Source organism: Corvus cornix, chromosome 24 (genome assembly GCF_000738735.6).
Source record: "Corvus cornix cornix isolate S_Up_H32 chromosome 24, ASM73873v5, whole genome shotgun sequence".
Lineage (NCBI taxonomy): Eukaryota > Metazoa > Chordata > Aves > Passeriformes > Corvidae > Corvus > Corvus cornix.
This window is the reverse complement of record NC_046353.1, coordinates 5,264,239-5,290,638: the sequence shown is the minus strand read 5'-3', so window position 1 is coordinate 5,290,638 and position 26,400 is coordinate 5,264,239. Positions and strand designations below refer to the sequence as shown.

At 47.4% G+C, this 26,400-nt stretch overlaps 1 protein-coding gene across 2 annotated transcripts in view; it reads left to right on the top strand.

Annotated features, from left to right (window-relative positions):
* Window positions 1-26,400, top strand: part of CDON (cell adhesion associated, oncogene regulated) — a 54,543-nt gene that overhangs the window by 1,759 nt on the left and 26,384 nt on the right. For both annotated transcript variants that reach the window (XM_010403950.4, XM_039564845.1), the window contains exons 2-8: window positions 18,270-18,406; window positions 20,436-20,708; window positions 22,201-22,347; window positions 22,644-22,787; window positions 23,505-23,792; window positions 24,617-24,886; window positions 25,804-26,142. In XM_010403950.4, coding sequence (XP_010402252.3) covers window positions 18,331-18,406; window positions 20,436-20,708; window positions 22,201-22,347; window positions 22,644-22,787; window positions 23,505-23,792; window positions 24,617-24,886; window positions 25,804-26,142 — 1,537 coding nt within the window. In that variant the 5' untranslated portion in view covers window positions 18,270-18,330. The remainder of the gene's footprint in view (window positions 1-18,269; window positions 18,407-20,435; window positions 20,709-22,200; window positions 22,348-22,643; window positions 22,788-23,504; window positions 23,793-24,616; window positions 24,887-25,803; window positions 26,143-26,400) is intronic.

Sequence of the window (26,400 nt, the reverse complement as noted above, 5' to 3'; positions counted from 1 at the left end):
GTCTGTCTCTTTGCCAAAAACAAATATAAATTATACAGTTCCTGACTTCTGATGGAAGAACTTTCCAGTCGTCTATCCCATGCTCCCAATACTGATGTTTTTTAAACCAAGAGGGACGTGTTTTTCAGCTGTGACACAGTGTCGGGCAGAAAACAGGCAATGTTTATTTTGCTCCTGCCTCGTAACTGTGTAAAGGCTTGGTGAAAGGGTAAATGTGATGGCTTTATGTAGCTTTTTCTTTTTAATTATTATTTTACTGCTTTTCCCCAACTGCTTTGCTGCCTCTGGGAAGGAGTAGTCGCGCCGAGCCTGCGGCTGTAAAGCTGTCAGCTCTGAAGGGCTGTTTACTCAGTGAGTTGTATCTTTCACACATGCACCAGAAATACAATTTACCAACCCAAACACCAGCTACGGTCACCGAGGTTGCCGGGAGCGTGGAAGCTTTGGTTCTCCGGGGTTTTATCCTTTGTGGCCCAGCGTTTTCCTAGAACAAAGCAGGTAATTCTGGGGTGCTGGCGCTCCCAGCTGAGCTGTGTGGAGCCCCTTTGCTTTTTTCCTCGTCTCCCATGACTTGGGTGTTTTGACAGTTGCAATTTATGGGATGTACAGCCTGCCTGTAGCTGCTTTAAGGAGAAAAAGTGCTTTTGTGGTAGCGGTTGCTGAGGGCGATGGCCAGCTCCTTCTATATTCCAAAAATTCACAGTGGATGTTTCCCGGCACAATTTCTTAACGCTTTTCTGTTGAACTCGATATTATTTGCCTTAATTAGAGCCAGAATGCTTTTGTTCCACCAAATTAAAATAGGTGTTGAGAGTGAGAGTCAAACACATTGAAACCAAACCCTGCTTTTCCAAAGCAGCTGCAAGCCTGTCTTGTGGGGAGGACTTGGTAATGCAGTGATTAAAAAGAAATAAATATTTTTCACCTATATTCCCCTTTCCATAAGAAGAGGGAAGCCTCTGACTGGCTTGGTCTGCATCCCAGAAAATCCACAGGCTTGTGGGGAGACCCATGAGTGTTGCTCAAAGCTATTGGAAGCTGGCTCAGATAGAAGGTGGGATCCACTGAGTCACCTACCATGTTAAAAGGTATTTTTTTTCCCTCCTCAAGGGGTAGGAAGTGAGATGGGAACTGCTGTGGTGTGGAGGGATTAGTAACTCACCCGAGGATGAGCGCTGTGGCTTTGTCGCCTGGATTAATGTGATTTACACCCTTAAGCTGCTCCGGGTGCTCGTAAACAGCAGTGCCCGTGTGTGCAAGGTGAAGTGTGGGCGGGCAAGCTCGGCTACACCACGGGCAGTAGCTTGAGGGGTTGTTTTTTGCCATCCTTCATGCAGTCTTGGTGATTTTTAATCCGTTTTCTCTGGTGGGACAGCAGCTCTGCTGCCTTTGCCACCAAATCCCCGGGATGGTGGCACTGGGGTTTTGGCCAGCCCCCCTGTGTGCCCCCTCTGCTGGATCACTGGGCTGCTCTGGGGCTAAGGTTTTTGGGTTTTACCCCAAAACTGAGGAGGGAGGGGAAAAAAAGCCGTGCAAGGAAAGGTCTGACCGTGCTGGGCAAATCCCACCAGTGCTTTCATTATCTCAAGGTGTGCTGTAAGCCCATAAACGAGGCTCCTGCTTACTTTGGCTTGCTGGTGTGCCAGAGGAATAAGGCAGCTGTGCTCCGACTTCAGGTGATGTCACTTGAGGATTTTAACTGTCAGAGCTTAAAAATACCCTGGCTTGTTTAAAGACTGCTTCTGCAGATGTGGAATTGGGGAAGCAAAGCAATGGATTGTGAGTGCACAGCCACACCAGGGTTCAGCATCTCATAAATCCCTCTCTGCCTGTCCCACAGCAGAGCTGCTCTGCCCAATGAGGCCTCGGGCGTACCATGAGCAGGGCATTAATTGGTGGGTGCTCAAGATAAGGCTCTACCATGAAGTGCAAGACCAACAAAGTCTCAGTGCCAGAAACTAACTGGGAAGCGTGTGATGATTAAATCATTTTGGGAATAAAGCTGTTTTCTGATGCGGTGGTACAGTCAGCAGCACCTTCTCCCGTGTGGTTGTTGGTGTGACTGGGTGTGTACAGGACCAACTGCTGTGATTTCAGGTTGTTTGCTGGGCTGGGTGTGAGGAGCTGTGGGTCAGGGGCTGATCTCTGAGCGTTTGTATGTGCACACAGAATGAGCTGTATTGAAAAGGTTCCCTGCAGGTCATGTGAGCTGTTTCCTAGTTCTGTGTGTAAAAAGGCATTGAACTTCACCTGGACTTCCCATATCACCCACCAAACCTGCTCTTCACGCCTTCTCCGAGAGCTCCTTTACCTCCTCTTTCTGGCAGGCCTTTTAACCTGTGGTGGAAAACCTCCTGCTCTGCATCTTCCTTGTTCCCATGTCCACAGTTGTGACTCTTGAGGGGTTTCATTGCAGTCCTGTGGTCTTGGCACACAGTCCTATGCAAAACAACATGGAAATGTGGTGAACCTGTTGGTGAGCTTCCATGAGGCTTTGAAACCTGTGGTTTAGTACCAGAAGCGCTGAGACTGAGTGGGTCTTCACCCACAAACCTGCTGGGGTTGGGTATCTCGGGTAATGTTTTCTACGGAATCACTTTAATGGGAAAGCTGCTGGACGTCTTTTGTTAGGCAGCATCTCATTTGTAGAAATTGATACTGTAAACTTGTCCTTTGTATGTAGAGTCAGGTTTTTGTCTCCTGCTTTGCTTATGAGCTGCTGACTAGTGAGTGGCTCCCTTGAGCTGAGTCCTGCCCCTTCCTCCTCACTGCAGTGGTTTGCTGTCAGTTCTCTGGTTTTCGGTGTTTCAGTGGGCTGGGGAGCTTCAGAACCAGTTGCTATCTGCAGCTAGGGTGAGACTGAGCTAAAAACCTTGTTTCAAGTGGAAGTGGTCAAATTTCCTCCTTAAATGGGAATTTACAGCTTGCCTTGCAATCCTGACTCTTAAAGCCAGTACATGGGCACCAAACTGTGTTCTCTGTCCACTGTTTTTGCTATTTTGACCTATTTTGTTAGCAGGTGGGCCTTTCCTACTTACTTTCTGCTCTCCTGGAGGCCGCCCTGAGCAAACCCTGCTATTGTGTGTCCCCTTATCCTGCATCATTTGCTCTGGGATGGTGTTTGTCTTTGGCAAAGTCAGCAAAAACCTCTTTGCTGTATTACTTTGGCTGGTGGGAGGTCTCCAACTACGCTGGCCCCAGAATTTCTAGACTAGATAGTTTCCTCTGTGTGTGTGTATATATGTTCACTTTTTTCAGTTGCGTGTTCTTCCAGTAATTTCCTTGGTAGATGGCTCAGTACAACTTCCAGGGCTGAGCGTGTCAGAGTTTTCCACTTACATTCCCCAGCTCCCTTCTCCCTTTCTGGTGGGGATGATGATTCTCCAGTGACAGTGATCACTTCAGGGGAAATGCTTGTTCAGCCTGGTGGGGGATTGAGCCTTTTACATCCAGACCACCTGCCATTTCCATTAAGCCCCTACTCGTTCTTTCTGTGTGAGAAATATCTGCTGTCTTTCAGCAGGAGGGAAAACAATCATGTAAGGTGGGTTGTTTTCCCGTTTTCCATACCTCTGAGATGTCTCGGAGCTCTTCTAGCCAGGTGGGACTCTATTTTTTTTTTTTTCTTTTTTCTTTTTCCCCCCTCCCCAGCTCCTTGGGCGCAGTTTCACGTTACAGCTCCATCCGAGGACTCGCTGCTGCAGGAGGTGGCAGGTACATTCCTGCCTCTTTCCCGCTGCGGGAATCCAGCAGTGGAGCAGCCGCAGGGGAGTGACTCCAGCTAACCCTTCAGAAAAAAATGTACCCAAGCCCCAAACTTTCCTGGATCTCGCTCCGCAGTTAGAGTTGCTAAATCTTCCACTTGGATGACTGGGAAGGCCCTGGGGGGCTGGAGGGGGCTGGTGGGGGGATGGCCCCTTTTGGCAGCAGTGGCTTCTAAATTGGCTTTGCTGTCTCCTGATCCTGTGCGCTCGCTCTGCTGCTGAGCCGGGGTGGGTGCCTTGCAGAGAGGGAGGGGTTCTGGCCAGCCCCCTCCATCTCCTGCCTCTGGAAATGCCCAGTTGAACCAGTCCAGCTCACAGAAACAGCACAGGTAAGGGATAAAATCATTCCCTGAAGCCTGGAGTGAGCAAGACTAGCTTAGCTGGGATATTGCCATCAGCTGGGCAGCAGGGGGGAGCTGGGGAAGGAGGAGACCATCCCCAGCTCCATGTGGCTGAGCTGAGAGGTGAGACCACACCCTCGGCCTCACCTGTCTCTCTGATCATGCCTTTGATTTATACCCTGGGTTCTGCTGTTTAGCTTTCCCCACAGACTCCAACCATTGAATCTGATAATGAACCAAGTGGTTGAGTCTTACTTGTTTAATTCAAAGACAAGTTTAATGTTTCCTACCTTGCAGTGTGCAGAGTCTTTGCCTCGCAGCCCGTGGTTTTCCTTGCAGTGAACCTATAAAATGCCAAGACAAGGACTAAAAGGCTTGAGGCCGTCATTGAAACAGTCTTGGCAAAAAGGCTGGGCACCACAGTTTTACATTTTTGGAGGGGTTTGAGAGTGTTTTGTCTCTGCAAACGTGTTTGAGGGTTGCATTGCGTGTGAAGTATTCCCTGTCAGCTTGCCTTCTGTGTGCTGGTGAGCCCCTGGTATTGTGGGCTGCCAGCTCCAGCCAGAGGGGAGGTTCTCAGCCCACCTTAATCTTAGGTGAAGAGCAGACAGATCCTGAATGTCTCTGTAATTGCTCCCTGGCATCTGCTGAAGCACCGAAGTACAGACATGCTGGAGATGTCCAACCTCCTGGAATTGCTGTTGTATTTTCTGTAGGCACCTTGTGCCCAAGTGCAGCCTGCTCTAGCTGGAGATGCTCCTGCCAGGGGATGGCATTAGGGGGTTTTGTTTCCAAAGAAACCTTTTATCTGGGTAAAAGGCCTCACTCTAAAGAATCTCGCAAGAAATTAATCTTTTTCCATGCAAGTTTGGAAGGTAACGACCCAGGTGACTGTTCTTCTCCTGGGGAGCAACAACAGTGGAAGGGGACAGTTCATGTGGCCCCTTCTGAAACAAACAGTGATTGTTTGGAGCTGAAATTCCTTGCTTGCTTCCAGATCAATCCACTTGAAGTTATTGTAGTCAGGTGGTATGTTTTCAGTTTTTAATTTCTTCTTTTTTTTTTTTCTTCTTCTTGCTTGTTGTTAGTTGAGAGCTGATAGATCGGCCCAAATAAGGCCATGAGAAAGGCTGGCCATTTCCAGGAGGATCCACAAACAGTCAGTGCATGACTTGTTGCCTTTATCTCTGAGATCAGGAGATTCCTTTGCAGTGATGGATTAATCCACCCTTGAGTGAATAATATAACTGAGAACAAGTAGGAGCCAGCGCTCCAAGCAGATGATTTGTTCAGTACGTGTGTGCCTCCCCTCCCCTCCCCCTCTGAAAAGTGTCTTTCTTCACCGTTTCATTCAGCCTGTTGAAACCTCACAGCAACCTGTGTCTGCGCCAGCCCCCGGCCCAGCGGAGGGCGAGGATGGGGCTGTGCCAAAGGCCTCTGCTCCCAGGTGCAGGAGAAGATAAACCACAGCCCCACTGAGTGTAGGATGGAGAGAAGGTGCCTGTGGGCTGCTGGGGCTGTGATGTCACCTGTCTGCTCTGGCCATGACATCACCTGTCTGTGCATTCTCCTCACCGCAGGTGAGAGTGTCGATGCTGGCACCTGCCCGGGATGAGCTTGCCCAGCTCCGGTCCCTCAGCAGCAGTGACTGTACCCCAACACGAGGCAGCGGGCTCTGTGTCCAGGAGAAGTTGTGCAAAGGAGCTGGAATATTGGGGCTGGCGGAGTGAACTCACTGGGCACGAGGGGATGGCAGCGGGTGGCTTTGAACAGAAATTTGGTATTTGGGAAGATGGCTCTTCTGTTGTGCCAGGGCACATCTGCGGCTGGTAACTCATCAGCAGAGCCACGGCTTCTGGAGCTACTCAGGGGTATCCTGGAGCTGGACACTGAAGGCCTCCAGTGACACATGGGCAGTCCTTGTTAGCACACCTCCTGCAGCATACAAGGCTGGCAGGGAGTTGTGCAGCTACAGCAATGGAATTCACGTAGTGAGATCTGTTATCATCCCTATGGATATCCTGGAATAACTCTTTGGCAGCTCATAAGCTGGGTCTTGTTGCTTTAACATCTTGGAATCCATCATAGTCTGCTCCTGTTGATAGGCTCAAGGAGGGTGTGAGATGCCTGGGGCATCCTCCTCCTGCTCAGCGACCTCCCCAGGCAGTCAGTGTCTTACTGAGAAAAGCTGCAATAGCTCAAGGTCAGGTTGGTGGAAGTCCCCAGCTTTGGCTTTCCTTGTGCCATGAGTGCCAGTAGCCTTGCCTTGATCCCATGGTCTTGGGGTGTAGGGTTGGAAGCACTGGTGGCAGCTTTCAGCTGCGTTTCAGAGAGTTTCTGTGCTGTGTGGGGTGAAGATAACACACTTAAAATGTCATTCTCCCTTTGGAGAACGGGCTTTGCTGCTGTTGGCTGTACATAATTTCTGGGAGCTGAGGAGTTTTGCTGTGTAATGTTCCAACTCCATGTAGATTAAATATATTGTGGAGTCAAAATAAACAATAGCATGTGGTTTTCCTTTGTTCACCCCCCCTTCCCCACAATGAGAGTTCATAAAAGTTCTTGAATTAGGGCTCTGCGTGCCATACGCTTGAGCGTAGGCTCAGATTTTCATAAAGCTTCCTGAGGGCTGTTACTGCTGGGGAGCGTTTTCACCTTTGGGATAGCCTTGGAAAGCTCTTTGTTTCTCAGAAGCTTGTTCCGAAGGTGTGTTTTAGTGTAGCACTCAGATACTTGTTGCCTTAAATGCTTTGCAGTGACAGTGTATCACAGCTTGATGGAGATTTGAGACTCCTCTAATAAGATGCAAGAGAAGGAGGAAAACCCCGAGGGTTTTTTGGAACAGAAGATGTTTTCTGTTCCTGCCACTAATCTCTGTTGCAGAATGAAATAGGAATGTATACTTTAAATCTCTGTCAGGGTGTAGAAGGAAGCTGGCAACGGATGTAATCAAAAATGTTATTATCAAAACTCTCTAAGTATGTTGAAATTTCAAACTTAATGATATCATTTTAAATTCAGCTATTCAGACTGAGGCATGGTTTTGGGGTGCAGATTGCACTTCCAAATTGTGCATTGGGATGGACCAGCGAGGAGTTTGGAGCAGACTGTAGGTGGGTACTGCAGTGGTGTGGCTGGAGTCTTCAGCCCTGTGATCTCCAGTGACTGGGGTGGCAGCATTAAATTGAGGTGTGGTTTTCTAGATTACGGACTTGGTGGCTGAGCACTTAAAAAAAGGTCCAGTTTCCAAGTTAGCATTTTTCCTAATCACTGCGTTTGTTGTGGCTTGTACATAACCAGCACACATAAAGTGTACATGTTTGGAGTTTGTCTAGAACAGCTCTGGGCACAGAGAACACAAGGAACCAACACCAGGTCTGATGTGCAGCAGCAAAGACTCTACCCAGTGTGAGAGGAGACAGAAAGCTTCCAGCCTTATACTTGGAGTAAGGGAACTGCGAGTAACCTTCACCCTTCTGACCCTTCGTCCTCGAGTGGAGAGGCTGCAGGTTGAGGATGTAGAAGAAGCTCAAGTTCCTTCTCTGAGCCAAAGGTGTGAAGCTGTTTATTTTCACTGGGGCAATGTATATATTGCAGGGGGCAGATGCTCGCCTGCTTAACCCAAGCACTCGCTGCTTATCTGGGCTCTGGCAAGTGTACAAGTGTTGTCCCTTCTAATCCCCCAACATTAAACAGTCCAGGCACCTTTCCCTGGCTGAGCCTGGGACTGCTTTAAAAACACACACACACAGAGGCCAACAAAAAAGAAACGTTTGCTCTCTTTGCCAAGTTTAAATGAAGACTAATGCTGTAGTGCTGCTTAATCTTGTTTTTCTTGCTATCTGATGGATGCTAACGTGGGATGGAGTCAATCCCGGCAGCCGGTTATCTTTGCAGGGCCCCCATGTTGCTGAGCTCGGCATTAAAGTCTCGTGGGGGAGTTGATGTGCTATGAAGAGTCTGGAACTTTCTTGCTATGTGGCGAAGCTGTGGCATCCATCTTCCTTTGGGAAGGTGTCTCCAGGAATTGCCAGTCTGCTGTTGGACGTCCGAACAGAAATCCCATTGGGCAAAGCAGGATGTGTCTGTGCAAGTGAGAACAGGGCACAGTCAGGTGAACCTGGCGGAAATTTCTCCCTGGTCTCAGTGATGAAACTTAACTCCTTTCCTATCAGTTGCTCGTGTTTGAACTGGTTCTGCTGGGAACAGCTGCCATGGCCCTGATTTGCAGGAGGGGGTTTGGGCTCTGACTCACGACCCAGCACTGTGACGGTGCTGCCCTGAGTGTCCCCAGTCCTGGGCAGGGGTCCCTGCTGCTGGCAGGGCTGATCTTGGCTGCAGTGAGTGAAGCAGGAGGGCTGGAGGAGCCAAACCCTCAGGCTAGAGCTTCATGATGACTGCTGCCTCCCTCGCTTGGATCAACGCTCTCCTTCGGCTCTGCTGGCGTGAGGAAGGAGGCGGGAAGCTTCGCCCGGTGCTCTGTTGCGCAACACCACTGAGCAAAGCCAACCCAAAGCCTCCCTCTCTTTCCCCCATGTTCCACTACCCCTCTCCTTGCCTGGGAGCCAGGTTGGTTTGTTGTAGCAAACTTGGCCTGACCAAGACAATTTTTTCATTTACTTTTCTGCCTAGCCGCTGCTTTTATCTGGGCCTGAGGCAAAGGGGCTCGTTTTGCTAAGCAATATTGTCAGTTGTGTCAGGATTCCTTCCCTCGAGGTGAAGAAGTGCAGAAGTGTGTGTTTGCTGGAGAGCTCGGACTTCAATTTTGAAACCAGGTTTGGTCTTTTGAGCATGGGGGAAGGGAGGGGAGGAGTGCAGTAAAACTGAATTACTGTAAGGCTGGAGGATGGATTGTGTGAAGGCTTGTTTTAATCGGGGGAGGAAAGGCCAGGGTCTTTCCTGCTCTCTCCCTCAGCTGTCCCTGGTTAGCTGGTTTGCTTTTTAATAAGCATTGTTCTGCCTGGAGCCTGGGTCCAGCAGCAGGGAGTGTTGGCATTACCTGTGACAGCGTGTGGACAGCTGTAACAGGAGGGGAAGCAGTGCCTTGGAGTGCAGGGCAGCACTTTTGTTTAGAGAACAGAGTCCAAATGGGTCTGTTGCTCCAATTTGTGCACAATTCCAGCCATCCGCAGGCACGGTGAATTCTAAGGTGACTAACAACTGTGCTGTAACACAGGCTTGGCTCTCCTGTTCCAGTGCACCTCCCATATCCTGCAGCCATGAGTTCACAGGCTCCTAATTGCCTATGATGTAAGACAGCAGTAGATGAGGTTGCTATAAATTCTGGCTGCAGGTGTGGATTTAATGGCTGTGCTTCCCTTTAAGGGCTCATGGATAGCATGGATCCCTGCAAGTTACAACAGACCGAGTTGGACTCAGGCTAGCACAGCTAAAAGAACCCATTTGTCTGTGCTTTTCAGAGCTGTTGCTTGCCGGAGGCTACCAAAGGACGAGGTGTCAGTGTTCATCTGGAATTGCCTCAGGAATGAGCTTGCTGTCCTCTAATAGAGCTCAGCCATGGTTCCAATTCTTTCCATCAACATCCTCTCATGGCCGAACTGCCCAGGTGTGAGAGTGCCGCTGGAAGTGGACCTTTAGGCAGCCTGTGTGGACACAAGCACCTTTGTCTGAGAGTCTGACAGGTTTTTCTGATGATGAAAACAAGCCTGTGGTTCTAGTCCTTTTTATTTTTTATTCATGCTGGATTCTGGTTTTAGAAACCATAGACAAATTATATTTATGGGTGATGGTCCTTGGCATGCAAAATGCAAACTTCTTGGAGGGAAAAAACCATCCCCTGAGGCAGTACTCCAGCTTGCTGTGGTGTGTGCACCTGTAGCTCGGATAATTAGGATGGTGAGCTCCCTAGCTCCCTTGAGAAAATGGGCATGGCTCACTTGGAGTTTGGTTTTGTATATTTTTCTTCTTTTTCGCACACATTCTTGCAGTCCAGGGCTTATTAAACACACCAGGGTGGTGCTTCATGAGTTGATCTGAGGCCTCATGCTGTTGAAGTGCTAAGTTCCTGTTCTTGGATGTCCATTCCCAGCCCCTCCTTTGGGCTGGTGCTCCAGGACTGCATGGGGAGCTGAAACTGCTCCCTCATCCAGGTGAAAACTGAACCTCATTTTTCCTCTGGCTGAGTTTTCAGCTGGATCTGCCAGCAGATCTGACTCACTTGCTGGCCGCAGGATCCCTGGTGCAGATAGGAGAATGCAAGCCAGGTCCTGAAGGAAGGTGTTGCTGCCCTCCTCGGCAGCAGCCCGTCTTTAAATTGGCTGAAAAACTGGTTGCGAAATCTCACTGTTGCTAAAAACCAGAGCTGAAGAAGTAAAGCAGGCACCTCCTCCCGAGGCTGAGGCCAGCCCTGAGGAAGGAGCAGGGAGGGGGTGTTGGCCGAAGGACCCTTGGAGACGTGGCTGAAGGCAGCAGAGCTCTCCCGGGTGTCCCTTCAGTGGTACGGCACAGGTGTTGAGCTAAATGTGGGGAAGAAAATGGAAATATGAGGCAAAGTAGTGCCTAAGCAGGAAAGATCAAGGCAGGGGAGGTCTGGGGGGCCTCGAAGAGCAAAGGGTGAGAATTTTGTATGTATTTGGCCTACTGTGATGGAACTGTTAAACTAATGATACCCTTAGCTCCCTTGGGGGCTGAAAGCCCTGATTTAGGCATTTAAGCGTAATTGCAGCCCAGCAGAACTGTGTATCAGGCTAATGCTCTGTTCTCTCGCTTCCCCCGAGGCCAGAGGAGGCAGGAGCCATTCCCACTTCATTAGTGTGGCAGCAGGGGGACTGTCTCAGCTCTTTTGCTGAAGTTAATAATAAAATCAAACTAATTGTTATGCCTGTTTGTGGAGAAGAAAGTGTGGCTTCTGGGATGATTTATTTATTTTTCTCCTGATGCCTGTCTCGCTGTGACCGGTGTTGGAATGGCAGGATGGGAACCCCAGCTCTCCCCCCTCGGAGCACAGATGTGTCTCGGGAGCAGAGTCGTGACTCGGGAGTGTTTTCATCTGTGTGTGCCGAGGCCCAGTACACAAACTGTTAAATTTCCGCCCCTCAGCTCCCAAATCCATTCCTCCTGTCCATGCCAAAGCATGCGTTCTTCTATCAAGACCATATGTACGCCAGGACCAAGGTTCTAAAGTCAAGGTGTTTTTGAAATATTGGAGTGCAAATTAAGTATCTGAGTAATCTTAACTGTCTTCTAAAAAAAAAAAAATTCTCTATCAGCCTCACATATAACTCAAAAGATTAATGGAAGGCTAAACTTTGATCCAAGTCCAACAGCTGATACCAACCATGAGACTTTCCAGGCCTGAAAGCAAAATAGAAAAATCCAATAAAAAAGACCTACTTCTCCATCTTTGAGGCACACAGCCTCTTGGCCATGGTTTGAGCTAATACTGCTATTTTTTCTTCAGTTGCTTAACCTCTTCTTGTGTCACCTTTGTCCTGTGCCACTGGACCTTACCTAGAGCAGTTTGAGTAAATTAGTGACATTATTTAGGGTGTTTTGTAGCTTTGTAGGAAACACATCTACCTGGTTATTGAGGAAGGCCATCAGGATGTGGGATCCCCTGTCCTCTCTGGGACTCAGTCACTGTTTCGTTTGCTCGGCTTTGTGTGTTTTTCCTGCCATCTGCCACCCGAGCAAACACTTGCTCTGTATTTTGACAAAAATATCAACTTTGGGGTCTTTAAGGTCCCTTCTAATCCAAGCCATTCTATGAAAAGTGACATGCCATTAGAAATTTCTGCACAATTCATAAGGGACTTTAGTCCGCCAAAATTGCTCTTTGGATTCATCACTGATTCATGGGGGGGTTTAAATGGTGTGAAGCAAGAAAAAAGGTCCATGTGAGGCTGCCTATAAAAATATACGTTACCTAAAAAGAAGTAAAAATACCAATTGAATCCTTAGGTGGGAATCTGCATAGGAAGCACTTGGATGTGGGTGCCAGGCATGAGTATGGGCAGAAATGTTGGAGGCATTACTGAAATCCAAGCTGGGGATTGCAAAGTTTGAGCAACTGTAATTTCTCTCCTTTATTCAGGAGATCCTTATCCTTCTGATAAGGATCTGGAGGGTGCACCTTCATTTGTTTAAAATGTAGTAAATAAATATGAACAGAACATCAAAGGATGCTTTTTCTTGTAATTTTTAACTGCCTCTCCACTCAGTGTTTCTGTGGATCCCTTGGCGTCCGTTTCATTGTTTTCTGACCTGTTTGTGTCTCTCACGCTTGGTTTATAGGGTTACTGTCAGCAAACTGATTTTTCTGGATTTTCCCTTTCACGTGTTTTTTTGGGGGATTGAGAAAATCCCAGGCGTATGGGACTGTGCGGCAGAGTTCCGTGTGTTTCCTAAAAGCACATGCAAAATCCCTTTGAAGAACGTAATTTTATTGCTTACACTCACGAAATCCTCTCTTTGGTGATGCCATAATTCCAGCACAAATGCTTAATTACGGCATTTTTTACAAAATCCCCAACCCTTCTGTAGCTGCCTGGCTCCTTATCTCCAGCCCTCGGCTTCCTGTGATTTAGTAACACATAAACTGCAGCTCCAGTGCTCGAGGTGGAGAAGAGTAAAACGGGAGCACTTGAATGTTTTTTGCCCAAGCTGTGATTACAGCCCGGCGTTTCCCGGTGCTCGAGCCCTCTCTTCGGAGTGTAATTAGGAACACATTGATTCTTATTGCAGCTGGCAGCTGCTCGCTATTGCCTTTTTCAGCTTCTGACCCCCATAGTCCCGCTGACCTTTCCTGGGGTTAGTCGTAGGCCCTTTTCATTGTGATGGGCTCGAAGTGGCTCATGTGGAGTTGATTATTTCCTTGCTTGTCTGGCCTTTTTGGTGCCATAACTCCAAGTCACTTCCATTTTTTTCCCCTGCTTTTGGCTGACCACAGTGAAAGGAAATGCTTTTGCTGGCGACAGGATCGGTTTGCACGCTTGACTGACTCGATTGAGACCCTGAAAGGGGGGGAGGGGGAGGGTAATGAACACTGTAGGTGCTGCATTTGCTTTTTAAAGGTTGATGTTAATGATTGAGTGGTCATTAAGCATTCATAAAAATGAGGCTTCGGCCGGCTCCGTTGCCTTTTGGCACTCTGAGCCCCGCGGGTTGGCATTGGGAATGCGTCTGCCGCATCCCGCCTGGCAGTGGTGGCTTTAGGGTGGCTTTAGGGTGGCTTTAGGAGCAGCGCGGTGAGCGTTCACCGCTGGCAACTGCGCGGCACTGCTGAGGTGTCCCGGCCCCGAAACACCGGCAATAAACCGGCGAGGTCAGTCCGAGAAGCCGCGGGCAAGCTGCCGTGGCTCCCGGGCCGGACCCCGCTCCTCCCAGCCCAGAAAGCTAATGAAGTCTATGTGCCAGCTGTTACACTCATTTTGCCAGACCCCAGGAGGACAGCATGAAGACAGTCAGTGATCAAAGGCTTTGGAGATCACTGAGGAGCTGAGCGGCAGGAATGTCTGATTGCTTTCTCTTGGAATGCCACAGGCTTCAATACCTTCTTTTTTTCTTTTTTTCTTTTTTTTTCTTTTTTTTTTTTTTAAGGTGTCTTGGTGTGAGATTTAATGATCTAACTCAGCTTGCTCACACTGAAGCCAGAGTATTTTAGCTAATTCAAGGGGGTTCATTTGCTCTAGATTTAGGTGGTTTGGAAATTTGTGGGTTTTGTTGTACAGATGGCAAGTTAAAATGAAATTTTCTTGGTAATTCTAATAAATGACCTAGGGAAAAAACCAATTTGCTGTGCTTCGGGTGTTAAATCACATATGACATTATGAAGTGAGGTGGGATGAATCAATTTTGAGTTGCTGCTGTTTAGGAAAAATGGGAAATCTGTATATCCAAAGCTGGTATACTCCAGAGGGCTGTCACGATGCAGCTGGTGGGCAGTGCTGCCTCTGAAGCAGCGGTGCTCAGTCACTTTTTCCTTGGGCTTCTTAGCAAAGGCTGTCAGCTCCTGGAGGGGGAGTGGGCAACCTGAATAACTCCCTCTGTTCCTGAGCATGCTGTTTCCTTCCTCCTCCTTTTGCTCTACCCAGCGTTTATGGGACCTGGAGCGTTTGGGTAGTGCAGAAACCCCTCCTCGTTTAGCTGTTCCTCGTGGAACAGCTCGCTGAAGGTTGGGAGAGTGTTGGAGCAGGGAGAGATGGAGCGGGAGTGCAGAAACAGACCGAGGTGTGGGGTGGTGGCTGTTGGGAAGGCAGGTCCTGGTATTGTCCTGCCAGCTGGTCTGAGATGGCAGGAAGATGATTCAGGGAGCTAAACCAAAATGGGGATGAGATAATGCTCTTTTCATAGTGGCTCTGCCCTCAGCTGCAAGGGTGGAGAGGAGAAGTTCACGGTCCAGTAAATAAGTGGGGCAGGATCTCAGCTGTGTTTGGAAGGACACTGGAGCTTGACACCATGGGAATGCATGGAAAACAGCATTTTGTCATCTTTTAGACTGTGAAACCTTATTTGGGGGTAAACATGGGTAGGAGTGAGTTAATTTGGTGAGGGTTAAGTTACAGTGCCAGGACCAGACTTGTGGAGCTGTACATTGAAAACCACCGGTTTCTGGAGAAACAGTGACAAACTGAAGCTTTGGGAAGCGACAAGAGGGTCACTGCCAGGGCTGCAGAAATCCCAGCTGGTCTGGTGCCTGTGTCTTCCCATCTTGGCTCAGTAGGGTGCTTCAGTAAGCCCACAGGCTCCCTGGTCTGGGATGGCCTGTGTCCATCCTGGTCAGGTCTCCAGGCCGCGACAGCCGTGTGACCATGTGCCAGCTGCCCTGCAGCACCCTGTGTGCCAGGCTGGTGTGCCAGTCTGGCACTGGGGACAGCCCTCCTCCTGTGCTGGGAAACCTCCCTTCCCCTCTGTTTGGAGTTAGTGTGGATGGTTTATTTTCTTGCCTGCACATGGCATTCCAGAGGTTGCGGGGCTGAAACTGGGAGCTGCTGGACGCCTGTCCCCACAGCTCTGTGCTGAGGGGTTCCTTTCATAAAGGGTCAGTGACAAATGAGGCACACAGCTAGAATTATATCATGTGCAGAAATACTTCATCTTGCTAATTACATCCAGAAGTGCCAGGCACACGTTTGTGGGCGCCCCTGTGTGTGCAGCATGCTTCCGAGGGGCAGGCATCCATTGCAATGGTCGGGATGACCCCTCCCCCTGACACAAGTCCGTTATCTTCCTTGTTTCCCTTGCTCCAGGAGCAATAACCTACTTCAGAGCTGACAAGGAGGTCAAGTGCTGCACGAAGATAACTAGAGGATGACTTTAGGTGAAGAGGTCTGGGTGGAAGTGGGAGAAATGTGGCCTTTGCCATGCTGTGCCTTTCTGCTGGGCTGGAGAAATGGCCGGTGAAAGTGAAAAGTGCATTTTCCTGATCCACAAAAACCATGTCTATCTCTATTCAACCTTGAATATTATTTATATTAATAACTCCTCTTTTAGTTTAAAATGCTCAGACAGTGACACCTCTTACTCCAAAATAACTTTGACTATTTGATCCACAAGTGGTGGAGATTCATCCTCCCAGTCGAGGAACAGTGGGCAGAGTTGTTCTGGGCAGAGCTCATCTTGGAGTCTAGGACACTAAAATGGAGCCACATCTAAACAAGGTGCACCTCTTTCAGATCCCAGCCGGTCCCCGGTGACTGGTACTTGCTGTCAAAATGGGAGCTCAGGGTTATTGAAAAGATGGCAAAGGGGAAGGGTTGTGTTTTTCCATCCCTAGGGCTTTTTTAATACAATATTAAAGAGGCAAAGTTTCTCCACAGGATTTCTAAAGACCAAAAAACTACAAGCTGTGGTCTCGCCCTCTTCTCTGTATTTAGCAAGGGGCTTCTGGAGTGTCACCATCTGCAGGAGAAAAAGAAAGAAGCATTTTTGGGTTATGTTGTGTTGCTGGGTCTTATCTTCCCTGGTGTTCCGAAATCTACCAGTGAGCAAGATGTCTCTGCCATCCCTTCAGAAGCAGGTGTTGGAGAAACTTCATTCAGATGCCCGAGTGTTGATGGCTGAACAATCCTACTCCAGTTAAAGCCAATGTTTTTCCTTTTTTCCCCCCCAGTCAAAGAACTTTGGTCTTTGTGGCTCGCTGTGTGTACTCACTGCTTTGCAGTTGATCTTACCACTCCACAAGCCTGCAAAAGCCAAACTGGTAGGTCAAAAGAGGAGTAGCTGTTGACACTGGCAGCGAGGAACATGTAAGGAGAAAGATAAACAGAGGGAAATCAGAGCCTGGATAAAGTAGATCTCCAAAGATAAAGTTTAGTTAAAGATAATGAGCTGGCCTTGTTTAAAAAGACAGCTGCAAAATAACCCAGTAGCTCCATGTGCTGGGGTTAAAGTTGACCCAGAATATACGTTTCATTGCTTTTGATAAATAAATAGTGGAGGGAAGATTTGGCAAAAAGCAACATTGCCCCCAGCCCTCTTCAGCAAAGTGTTTGATGTTAACAAGTTCTCTGGGTGTTTACTTTGTCCTCTGCGCGCGCTGGTGGAGCAGCGCTCCTGCCCTTGAACCGAGGGAGAATTCAAATAAACCAACCCCTTCGGCACAGCTGGGCTCTTCTGCCATCTGTGGCTTCCCAAAACAGCCCTGGCTTGCCTTGGGAACCAGCCTGGGCCACAGGATTGCTGGGTCTTCCCAACAGCTGAAATAAATTTGCTGGATCAGATAAAACTGCCCAGAAACGGGAGCAGAACTTGACAGCGTTTCTTGCTGCCCTCTCAAGCTGTCAGTGTAACCCAGAGTGCAGTTTGCAGGCAGAAGTGGCAGTGAGCAAACAGCTCCATAAATCCAGAGTGATTCTTTAATTACAACTGGAGGCTTTTCCTGATGCTTAATTTGCATATATATTTTACCATGATGCTACGATGATAAAGTAAGGTTATTTTTAAATAAACCACAGGAATAATTTTGCTGTTGATGTCCGGATCCAGCTTCTTGGAAAGCAAGTGGCTCTGTGAACACTCAATAAACTGAGACTTTCTCCTACCAAGCATGTGTATTGCTGCACTTGCTTCTGTGCTCAAGTAAAACTCCCAGTTATTGTGTGTGTGTTGGATATGTGTTTATATACACAGCTGATAGATGAGATGTTTAAACTATATGTTGAGTGTTATCAGCAGTGGAATGGTATGGCCGGGCTGATAAATGAAGTAACTGTGCTAAATGAGCTCAGATCTTATCCATCATAGCATTACACAAGGCCAATAGGACATTTACATGAACGGCAGCTGTAGATTTATTGTTTTCTTGGAGAAACCAGTGTTTGATTGAGACTCAGAGTGTCAGAAACACCATTCCTGAGACTCACCTCGTGCAAGTCTGGTTGCTGGTTCCATGATTTAGTTTGTATTTTGCTGGTTTAACAATTTATTGTAGAGTCGTTCAGGTTGGAAAAGACCTCTGGGATCATAGTTAGTTTGTGTTTTGCTGGTTTAATGATGTAGTTTTTATTTTTGATGATGAAAGTGAGATCTTACGTAGCTGAATGGTCGTGTGTGATACGGCCAAGGAAAGGACTGCCCTCTCTAGAAGCAGCCATGGAGATAAAAGTGGATCTAATGGGTGCCCCAAAAGGATAGAGGAGAAAGCACCATTTGTTTGGGAATATAAATTGAGAACAAGACTAATACTGGTGTTTTTTTCATTGCTATGGTTTGCCTGTAAAGCCCAGCAGAAGGAGCCAGCAGATGACAGGTCTCAGTGAGCAGGTTTGGAGCAATTGTGAGCGGTAGCGGCATCGCAGCAGTAGATTCATAGAAACTTGTAAAACAAGTGCGGCCTGATGATAGATGGTCAAATGATTATTGTTTGCAAACAATATTATCTCCAATAGATAAGCTGTTTACTTTGGACTCCAGCTCCTCTGGGTGGAACGGAGTCTAATTTATCAAGGCAGAGCGGTTCAATGCGGATGCCTCATGCCCCAGCTGTGGAAAAACTCTTACATTAAGATTAGTACTTGGAACCACAGTGAAGTTCAGCTCTAACTCACTTTTACAGATGGTTTCTATATTGCAAAGAATATTGGCTGTTTCCTGGTTGTGCCTTTTTTTTTTTTTTTTTTTTAAAAACCCCAAACACTTTGTTGTAAGAGAGTTAAAAGATGAACTCCTGAAACTCACAGTAGACATGTGCCTGTTTGTTTTGTAGCTGTTTCCGTGCCTCGTCTTAGTCTGGAGCTTCGGGCTTTCAATTTGGATAATCTGGCGCTATGCATCCAGCCCCCGGGCGCTTCCAGGCACTGCTCCTCATCGCTGCCACCGGCCTTGTCACTGCCACCAGCACAGGTAAGGCCTCACCCAAGCTGGGGGACTTGGAGGTTTTGGGGTTGAACCCAGACTTTGGAACAAACAACACTTGGGAGTGCATTTCGAAGTGGCCAACTTTACTGGATATTGTCAATAATCTGCTTTTAAGGAAGCATGGAGCACTGAAACCCAGCCTTACACTCGATACATGACTTTGCTTGTGTCTGGCTCAAAACAAGTGCCAGAACATGGAAGACTCTGGGCTACTCTGGGTTTGTTCCTTGGGATCTCCATGGATTCAGCTGGATGCTGATTCTGCTGCATACAGTGCATCTTGTGTTCCCAGGGGTCGGGAGGGGTTTGGATTTGTAGGGGGAGAGGGGAATCAGCCCTTTGAAATGCGAAAGCTGATGCGTGGCTGCAGTTGGAAGAACTCTGGTGTTAAAAAAAGAAGAGGGATGGTTTTAATTGACACATCTGCTCTGTGTAGTCAGCTTGTCTTAACGTAACCACACAAAAAAGAAGCTTTTACTACTTTTAGCACTTCATAGCCAATCGTTATAAGCAAATGGGATAAATTTTATTTTTCAAGCAGTCATAGGAGATAAATTCCAGCTGCAGGGTCACTGCTACCAATTTTGCCTTTTACGCGAAGCACAGTGTTGGTGTCAGAAGTGAGGGCAGGGGCGAAGATGAAAGTAGCAGTATGATTTCATAGCAATTGGTGGCGAGCAAACTGAAAGGTCAGTGCTTCCCTCTATCCCTGGAAATTCAAACTGAAGTAATGGGAAAAACAGTTTTCTAACTAAAAGCTAAAAATGGACATCTGGAGTCCTGCAAAATGCTTGGATACCATTTTTATGGATTTCATCTTTTTTTGTTAAGTGAAGCCACACTTTAATTTCCAGTTTTATTTTATGTTTATGCAGATAGTTTATGGTTCAGTTAAAAATGTGCAGTTTCTCATCTGAAACTCATAACCAGAGCTGGGATGGACTGACTTGAGAAGAAAAGCATGAACCCAGGGCCCCACCTATAAGAAAACTGTCTCTGACTTGGATGTCATTTAATATCATCTTGACCCGTACTATCTGGAATTCCTTAGATCCTTTACAAACTAGAAGTTGTTTTTCCCTGCCAATGTGTCTATTTTTAATTGAGTTTTTTCTCCTAATTTGTATTACTAACCAATTAAGTGTTACTGGTGTTAATTGCCTTTTGCTTGCTCCCTTCATGCAAAATCTTTAGTGGAGAATTCAACAGAAAACAAATGGAAATACTTCCCAGTGTTTCATTGGCCAGAATAGGAAAAAGTCTCGTCCAACAAGCAGGAATTTTCTTCTGGCAAATAAATGGATTCTCATAACCAAGTTCTGTGGGATTGAACCTTTTATTTATTAGCAGCTCTTCCTGTTTCTGTTCATCTTTACTCAGTAAAGATAATGGATGCCCAATTCATCATCCTTGTCCTGATGAAGTCCATGTATTTGGAATTAGCAAGAGCCTTTGCTGTTCATCCAGCTTTTTTTATCCGGCTATTTTTAATTAGTTCTGCAGACTCGGAGACGGTTCTGTGTAAATACCTGGCAGGCTCCTGCCATTTCTAGCATTTTACAAGTCACGTCCGGGCCTGCTTCATATGGGACAGATCAGCTACAGCTGCGTGTTCCTGTGCTCCGTCTCTTCAGGTGACGGGTGCTGTTTTCCTCCGCATAAATCCAGTGGGATTGCAGTTTTTGCCAGCCTGGCAAGTGTGACACCTCTGCCTTGTGCACACTTGGGGATGTGCCTCCCCCTTACTGCACCTATATCTGTTTAATTGCTGTTACCCCCTTTTGTGGGCTTTGAATCTTGACGTTTTCCCAGTGTTTGAGAGCGAGCAGGAATCTCTCCTGAGTTCTTCTTGCCAAGGAAAAGGCAACACTTGCTTGAATATCGCTTGCAACTCGGAGTTTAGAGACCCTTTACGTGGTGAGCCTGTCATACCAGTCAGCACATCGTTAACCTTATCAGCTGTGTCCATGCAAAATTCTGGTCTCTAACTCAATATCTATATTTTTCCTTTTAGATTTAACTCCCCGTTTTATTTCTGAGCCCTCATCTACTGTCCAGAAGTCTGGTGAGCCTGTCCAGCTCCGCTGCTCTGCCGAGCCCTCCACAGCTCACCTTTCTTGGCTGTTTAATGGGGAGCCTCTGGACAGCAGGGTGGGAGAAGTGGAAATCCAGTCAGGATCTTTGACAGTCGTGTCCCTGAGCCCGGCGACGTGCGGGCGCTATCAGTGCGTGGCCAGCAGCAGCGTGGGCGCCGTGCTGAGCCGGCCTGCCACGGTGTCCATGGGCAGTAAGTTCATTTGCACTTCTGTTCTTTGCTCCTTGCCAATTCCTTCTTGGAGTTTTAGAAAACACCTAGACCAAAATGTTTTGGGGTGGTTTTTTTCCTCAGCCAGTACGTAGGATATGATGGATTATACACTTCTTGCCTTTTTTATAATGCTATCATCTGAGACCTGTCAGGTGATGCAGCCCTGGAACACATTCCCAGAAAGCTTGTGGATCCCCATCCCTGGAGGCTTTTAAAGCCTCAGCTAGACCAAACCATACCTGATGGATTTAGTGTTGGTGTCAGCCTCATTTTGAGTTGAAGGACCTCAAGGGTCTCTTTAAGCAGACATAAATATTATTCAATGAAATAACATTAATTTCAATGAATGGGCCTGAAAATACAAGATTCCCAAATGCTTCCCTTCACAAAGGATGTTGAAAGAGCAGCTGAGCTGCCATGCCATTGCAGAAGCATGCTTGAGAGTTGAGGAGAAATCTGTGGGAATTGTTGCCTGGGGAATAAGTGGGAGCTGCAGATTTTAATTTTCATGTGATTTGATCAAACCAGTGTTGATGTTCTTCAGGTGAGGACAAGTCTTCTCTCCTCTTAGGGACAGTTTCCCTTCTCTTAGTTGTACTGGTTCTTCTGATCAATCTTTGCCTTGATGCTTGATCTGTAAGTTATTTGACCTCAAGGGACTTTGGAAGAGGAAGGACAATGTTTTCCACATGGAAAGGATGATGTGATGCTGAGAATGGGAGTACAATATTCCTGCAGGAGCATGATTTGTCTGTTTGGGATCTCTGGGCTGTCTGAATCAGGTCTTTGTCAAGCAGGGTTTGAGTGATTTCTCTGGAAGGGTACCTCATCTATGGAGCATGTCCAAAATCCCCTTGGGAGGAAAGTCTCTTAAAAGTGTTTTGGTAAAGTACTGACCCATGGCCAGCCCCTCTCAAGAGAGCTCCAAGGGTGGCCAACATAGGAAAACTTCACAACCTCAAAGAAGTTTGAACATGGAGGGAGTAGAAGAGCAGCTTTCACACTTCCCTCCTCCCTTGGAGGTTTGGGAAGCACACGGGAAGGTGCTGGGAGCTCTCTGCCTGCCTCAGGGCACTGCTGTGCTCATTATCAGCCCAGAAAGACAATTCCACGTTTTTATGGGCAGTGTGAATTGTCTTCTGTAGTGCCTGCAGAGCCCGTGAGGAGTCCTGCAGCCTTTCCAGTGTCTCTGCTGGCTTTTCTGGGAGCAGTTGGGAGGGGATGTAGGAATTATTTTTTCTCCTCACTGTTCCCATGTAAAAGCTTTTTGTAGTAAGGAAGTGTATAAGGAGGGTTTATGCTATTATGGGCTGCAGGATAGACCAGGCCTGTTGATATGAATATCCAAAAGCTGCTCCAGAGAAGACAATCAGCATGAAACCAACTGTATTCTGAACACAAATACTGAGCTTACTGCCCTCCCCCTCTCCCAAGCCGTGGCTGCTCTTACCCTGTTCCCAACTCTCTGCAGGTTTAGCTGACTTCGATGCTTTGGTGACGGCTGCTGTTGCAGCAGAGGAAGGAGGCACAGCTCTCATCAGGTGCAAGGTGCCAGAAAGTCACCCCAAAGCACAGGTTCGCTTCCAAGTGCGGGGGAAATGGCTGGAACAATCAACAGGTGAGGTGTTTTGTGCAATATAAGTATCCAACAGCAGCTTGCCTGGATTTTTTTTTTTTTTTTTTTAACCTAAAGGAAAAAAGTCCTCTGGAAACTTGCAGAACTTTCTGTGCAATTCACTTTATCTAAACCTACCCTTGGAAATGAATCTCCTTTGCATGGTGATTTCTTTGTGATCCTATATTTAGAATAAACAGGTATAGCTGACAAATTAATTTTAAAAATTACAAAAAAGGAAGGCATCTTTTGAAACTAAATTAAATTTAATCTTCTTTTCACCTTCCCCACTTGTTTAGACAACTACCTAATTCTTCCATCTGGAAACCTGCAAATTTTGAATGTATCTTCAGAAGACAAAGGATCCTACAAGTGTGCAGCATACAACCCAGTTACTCACGATCTCAGAGTAGAACTCACTGGACGGAAGCTCACAGTCACACGTGAGTATTCAGTTCAGCTTTCCAGAATTAACACAGCTCAAACAGAGTAAGTAACGTCCCTAAGGTTTTTAGAAATGGCATATCAGTGCCTCCAACACCATGTTATGTAAGATCTCGCCTGCATTCTTTGCCCATTCAATTCTTATTTCCCCTCACTGTGGAGGAGCAGCGTGACTGCTTTTCAAATCCCAGAAAGTCACCCTTGGGAAGGGAATACTGCTAATACTTCTGTCCTCAAATCTATTTTGGAGCAGGACTTCTGGAAGACAGTGTTACAACATCGTGCTCAGTCCTGAGTGCACTGTTTGACACTGCAAGACATGGAGGAGGACAGAGAATGGGATGGGAGGGTGTGGGTTAAAAGCTTGGTTGGTTCCTCCTGCAAGGAAAGGCTGAGAGAATTGGGATTGTTCAGCCTGTAAAATAGAAGGTTTAGGGGTGACCTCACTGTGACCTTCCAGTACCTGAAGGGAGCCTACAAGAAAAACAGAGAGAGAGGGCCTGGAGTGACAGGACAAGGGGGCGTGGCACTGATAGAGAGTAGGCTTAGAGTAGATATTGGGAAGAAATTCTTTCCTGTGAGGGTGGTGAGGCCCTGTGATGCTCTCTGCCCAGAGAAGCTGTGGCTGTCCCGTCCCTGGAAGTGTTCAAGGCCAGGTTGGACAGGGCCCAAACCATTCTGTGATGCTATTCTACGATTCATCTCCTTTCCTCCAGGCCCTTCTTCAGGTGGCTCCCACATCCTTCACCCGCTGGCTCCCCAGAGCCTGGCAGTGCCCCGGCACAGCGCCCTGACCCTGGAGTGTGTGGTCAGTGGGTCGGCTCCAGCCCCCATCCGCTGGGTGAAAGACGGCCGGGACGCGCTGAGGCGAGGCAGGTGGAAGCTGCTGCACTCTCACCTGGTGACGGAGCAGCTCGAGGCGTCGGATGCTGGGAATTACTCCTGCGTGGTGGGAAGTGACTCTGGAGCAGTGAAATACGTTAACTATTCGCTTACTGTACTTGGTAAGAAGTAAAGACATTTCCACATCCAGGCAGCAAACGTTGCCTTCATCTACCTGCTAGTTTTGGCATCTGCTTCCAAACAGCCTCACATTCTTTCTCAGCCGTAAGCATATTAAAATAAAGAATACAGATCTGCTTATAATGACCATAACCCATCATTTCTCCCATGTTAAAATCCATAATTATTTATCTCTTCTAACCATTTGCAGTCTGAAATAATGAAACAGTGAAGAATAACAAACTCCAAGGGAAGAACTGATTCATTTATTTTCGTACAGAGTGCCAGTGTCAGTAATGTGCCAGGGACCAGATTTGCTTCTTTTGAGGTTGCATGTGAACAAAAAGCTGATGAGGGGTGGTGATATGTTTGGATGAGAACATAAACAAAAGCAAAAGAAACATAATCATATATTTGGCCTCTTTTGTTTGGCTCCTGGTTGTTCCTCATCTCCCCTTTCTGTTGTAGCAGATTTTCCTCGTATTTGTGGTTTTTTGCATTCGTGACAGATTTTGTTTGGGTTTTAAAATGTGTATGTTGGAGTTACTCAGAAAACAGGGTGTCAATGCACAACACACCTTTTTTGGGGGAATGTCACTGATGAATTGTTTTGAAAATAGAAGTGTTTTATTTACAAGATGAATGCAAACATGTGGCTGTTGGAATAAAAGGGAGAAACCATTCAAATAAGCCCATGTGTGGGAAAAGCAGCTTCAGGCTGTGCAGTTTGTGGTACTTGCTCAGCCTTTGGATGTGATAAGCCTGTGTAATGTTTCACAGCAGTTTTTTCAGGACTTAGTCTAAGTAAAATCCTTTCCCTTTCCAGAACCTCCCTCACTCTCCAGGGGACTGCAGGACGAAACCGTGGCCGCCGGAGCCACCATCCATTTCTGGTGTGACATTCGTGGCAATCCTGCTCCAACCCTCACCTGGCTCCACAATGCAGCTCCTCTCCATCCCTCCCCACGACATTTGCCCACAGGAAACCATCTGCAGATCTGCGGGGTCACCCTGGAGGACTCTGGCTTGTACCAGTGTGTGGCAAACAATGGAATTGGGTTTGTGCAGTCCACGGGGAGACTCCGTGTCCAGCCAGGTGGGAGCACTTGCAGCTCTCAAGAACTCATATTAAGCATTTATACTTTAAGCTTTATTCTGTTGTGGTTTTTTTTCCCCCCCTAGATTATGAATTAATTTGTTTCTGACCACTAATCTTACAAAGAAGGTGCTTTCAGCTGGATTTTAAGAGATGTAGGGATTTCTGGGCTGGTGTGGCTACTTGATGCTTAAAACCTGGATTATCAGCCACAATCAAATCAGCTTATGATTGGATTTGATGCGATTTATGCTTAAATAGAATCAGGATCCTGTTGTGTTGGATGAGCTGGTGCTCCAAGCAGTATTGGCTGCTGAGTAGTTAAGCCTGTTCCATAATCAAGTTCACACAACAATCATCAGGTTTGGGGTTAATGCACACTTCCCCTCTATCAGATTGGCAGGATCAGGTACCAGTAGTCTTTTTTGATCTCTTCAGTCTAAGATACCTTCTAATACCCAGCGAAGTTGATTTCTGCTAGCATAAGGATGTTGGCAAGACTGTTGCTGTCCCTTTTCTCTTCCTGTCATGCGTAGCTGAAGCTTTGAACATCTCTGGACCAGTTATGGTTGGTGTGAGCTGTGCAGTGCCTGGCTGAGCAGAGATTTTGTGGCCAGCTTGTGTATGGAGTGGACTAAGCCAGTCTTGCCTGCGCTGTGTTCCTCTCTGACAGTCAAGTCTGTGTCATTTAGGGAATTTAAAGTGTGGTTTGAGTGTAGGTTTTTATCAGCCTTCTCTAAGGAGGAGTCTGTGCTGATCTCTTCAGTCTGGAAGGGAAGTCTGGAGATGCTGTGTAGAGAAGAAATAATTGTTAAAATGGTTGAAAAGAACCACGTGTGATTTTTAAAATCATATTGACTGGCATTAAGTGCCATTTCCCTTAGCTGAATTCATTCTTTGGTTGTATTTCCCCCCAGGCAAAGACTCTGTCCCCATCATCGTCTCTTCCCCAGTGAACACCACCGTGGTGGCTGGCGGGGACGTGACCCTGTCCTGCAATGCCACCGGCCTGCCCGCACCTCTGATCCGCTGGTACGACAGCAGGGGCCTTGTGCTCAGCCACCCCACTCAGGTGCTTCACCCCAAACCTCAGAGGCCTCCCCCAGCAGGGACAGAGCCCTCCTGCCTGTCGGTGCCCCGGGTGGGCTGGGGCTCCCTGCGCCTGAGGAACGTGACCCCTGAGCGTGCCGGGGAGTTCCGCTGCGAAGCCATCAACGAGCACGGCTCTGCCCTCTCCACTGCCTTCCTGACAGTCGGTAAGTTGAAGCCCCAAACTGCCCTCTTGGCTCCCTGATTTAGGTGAGAAATGCCTCAAAATAAGAAATGAGTGGCAGGTGGGTGGGGTGGAGTCTCAGGGAAAGGAAGCAGAGAAGTCTTAGTTGTCTTCATGGACCAGTTCCTCCCTCCCACCTTAGGCAAAGGAGAAACGCTGTGTGCATGGCATGGAATTTGCATCTTATATGTGATAAAAACTATCTGAGGGTGGTATTTTTTATTTATTTCTTGAAATTGCT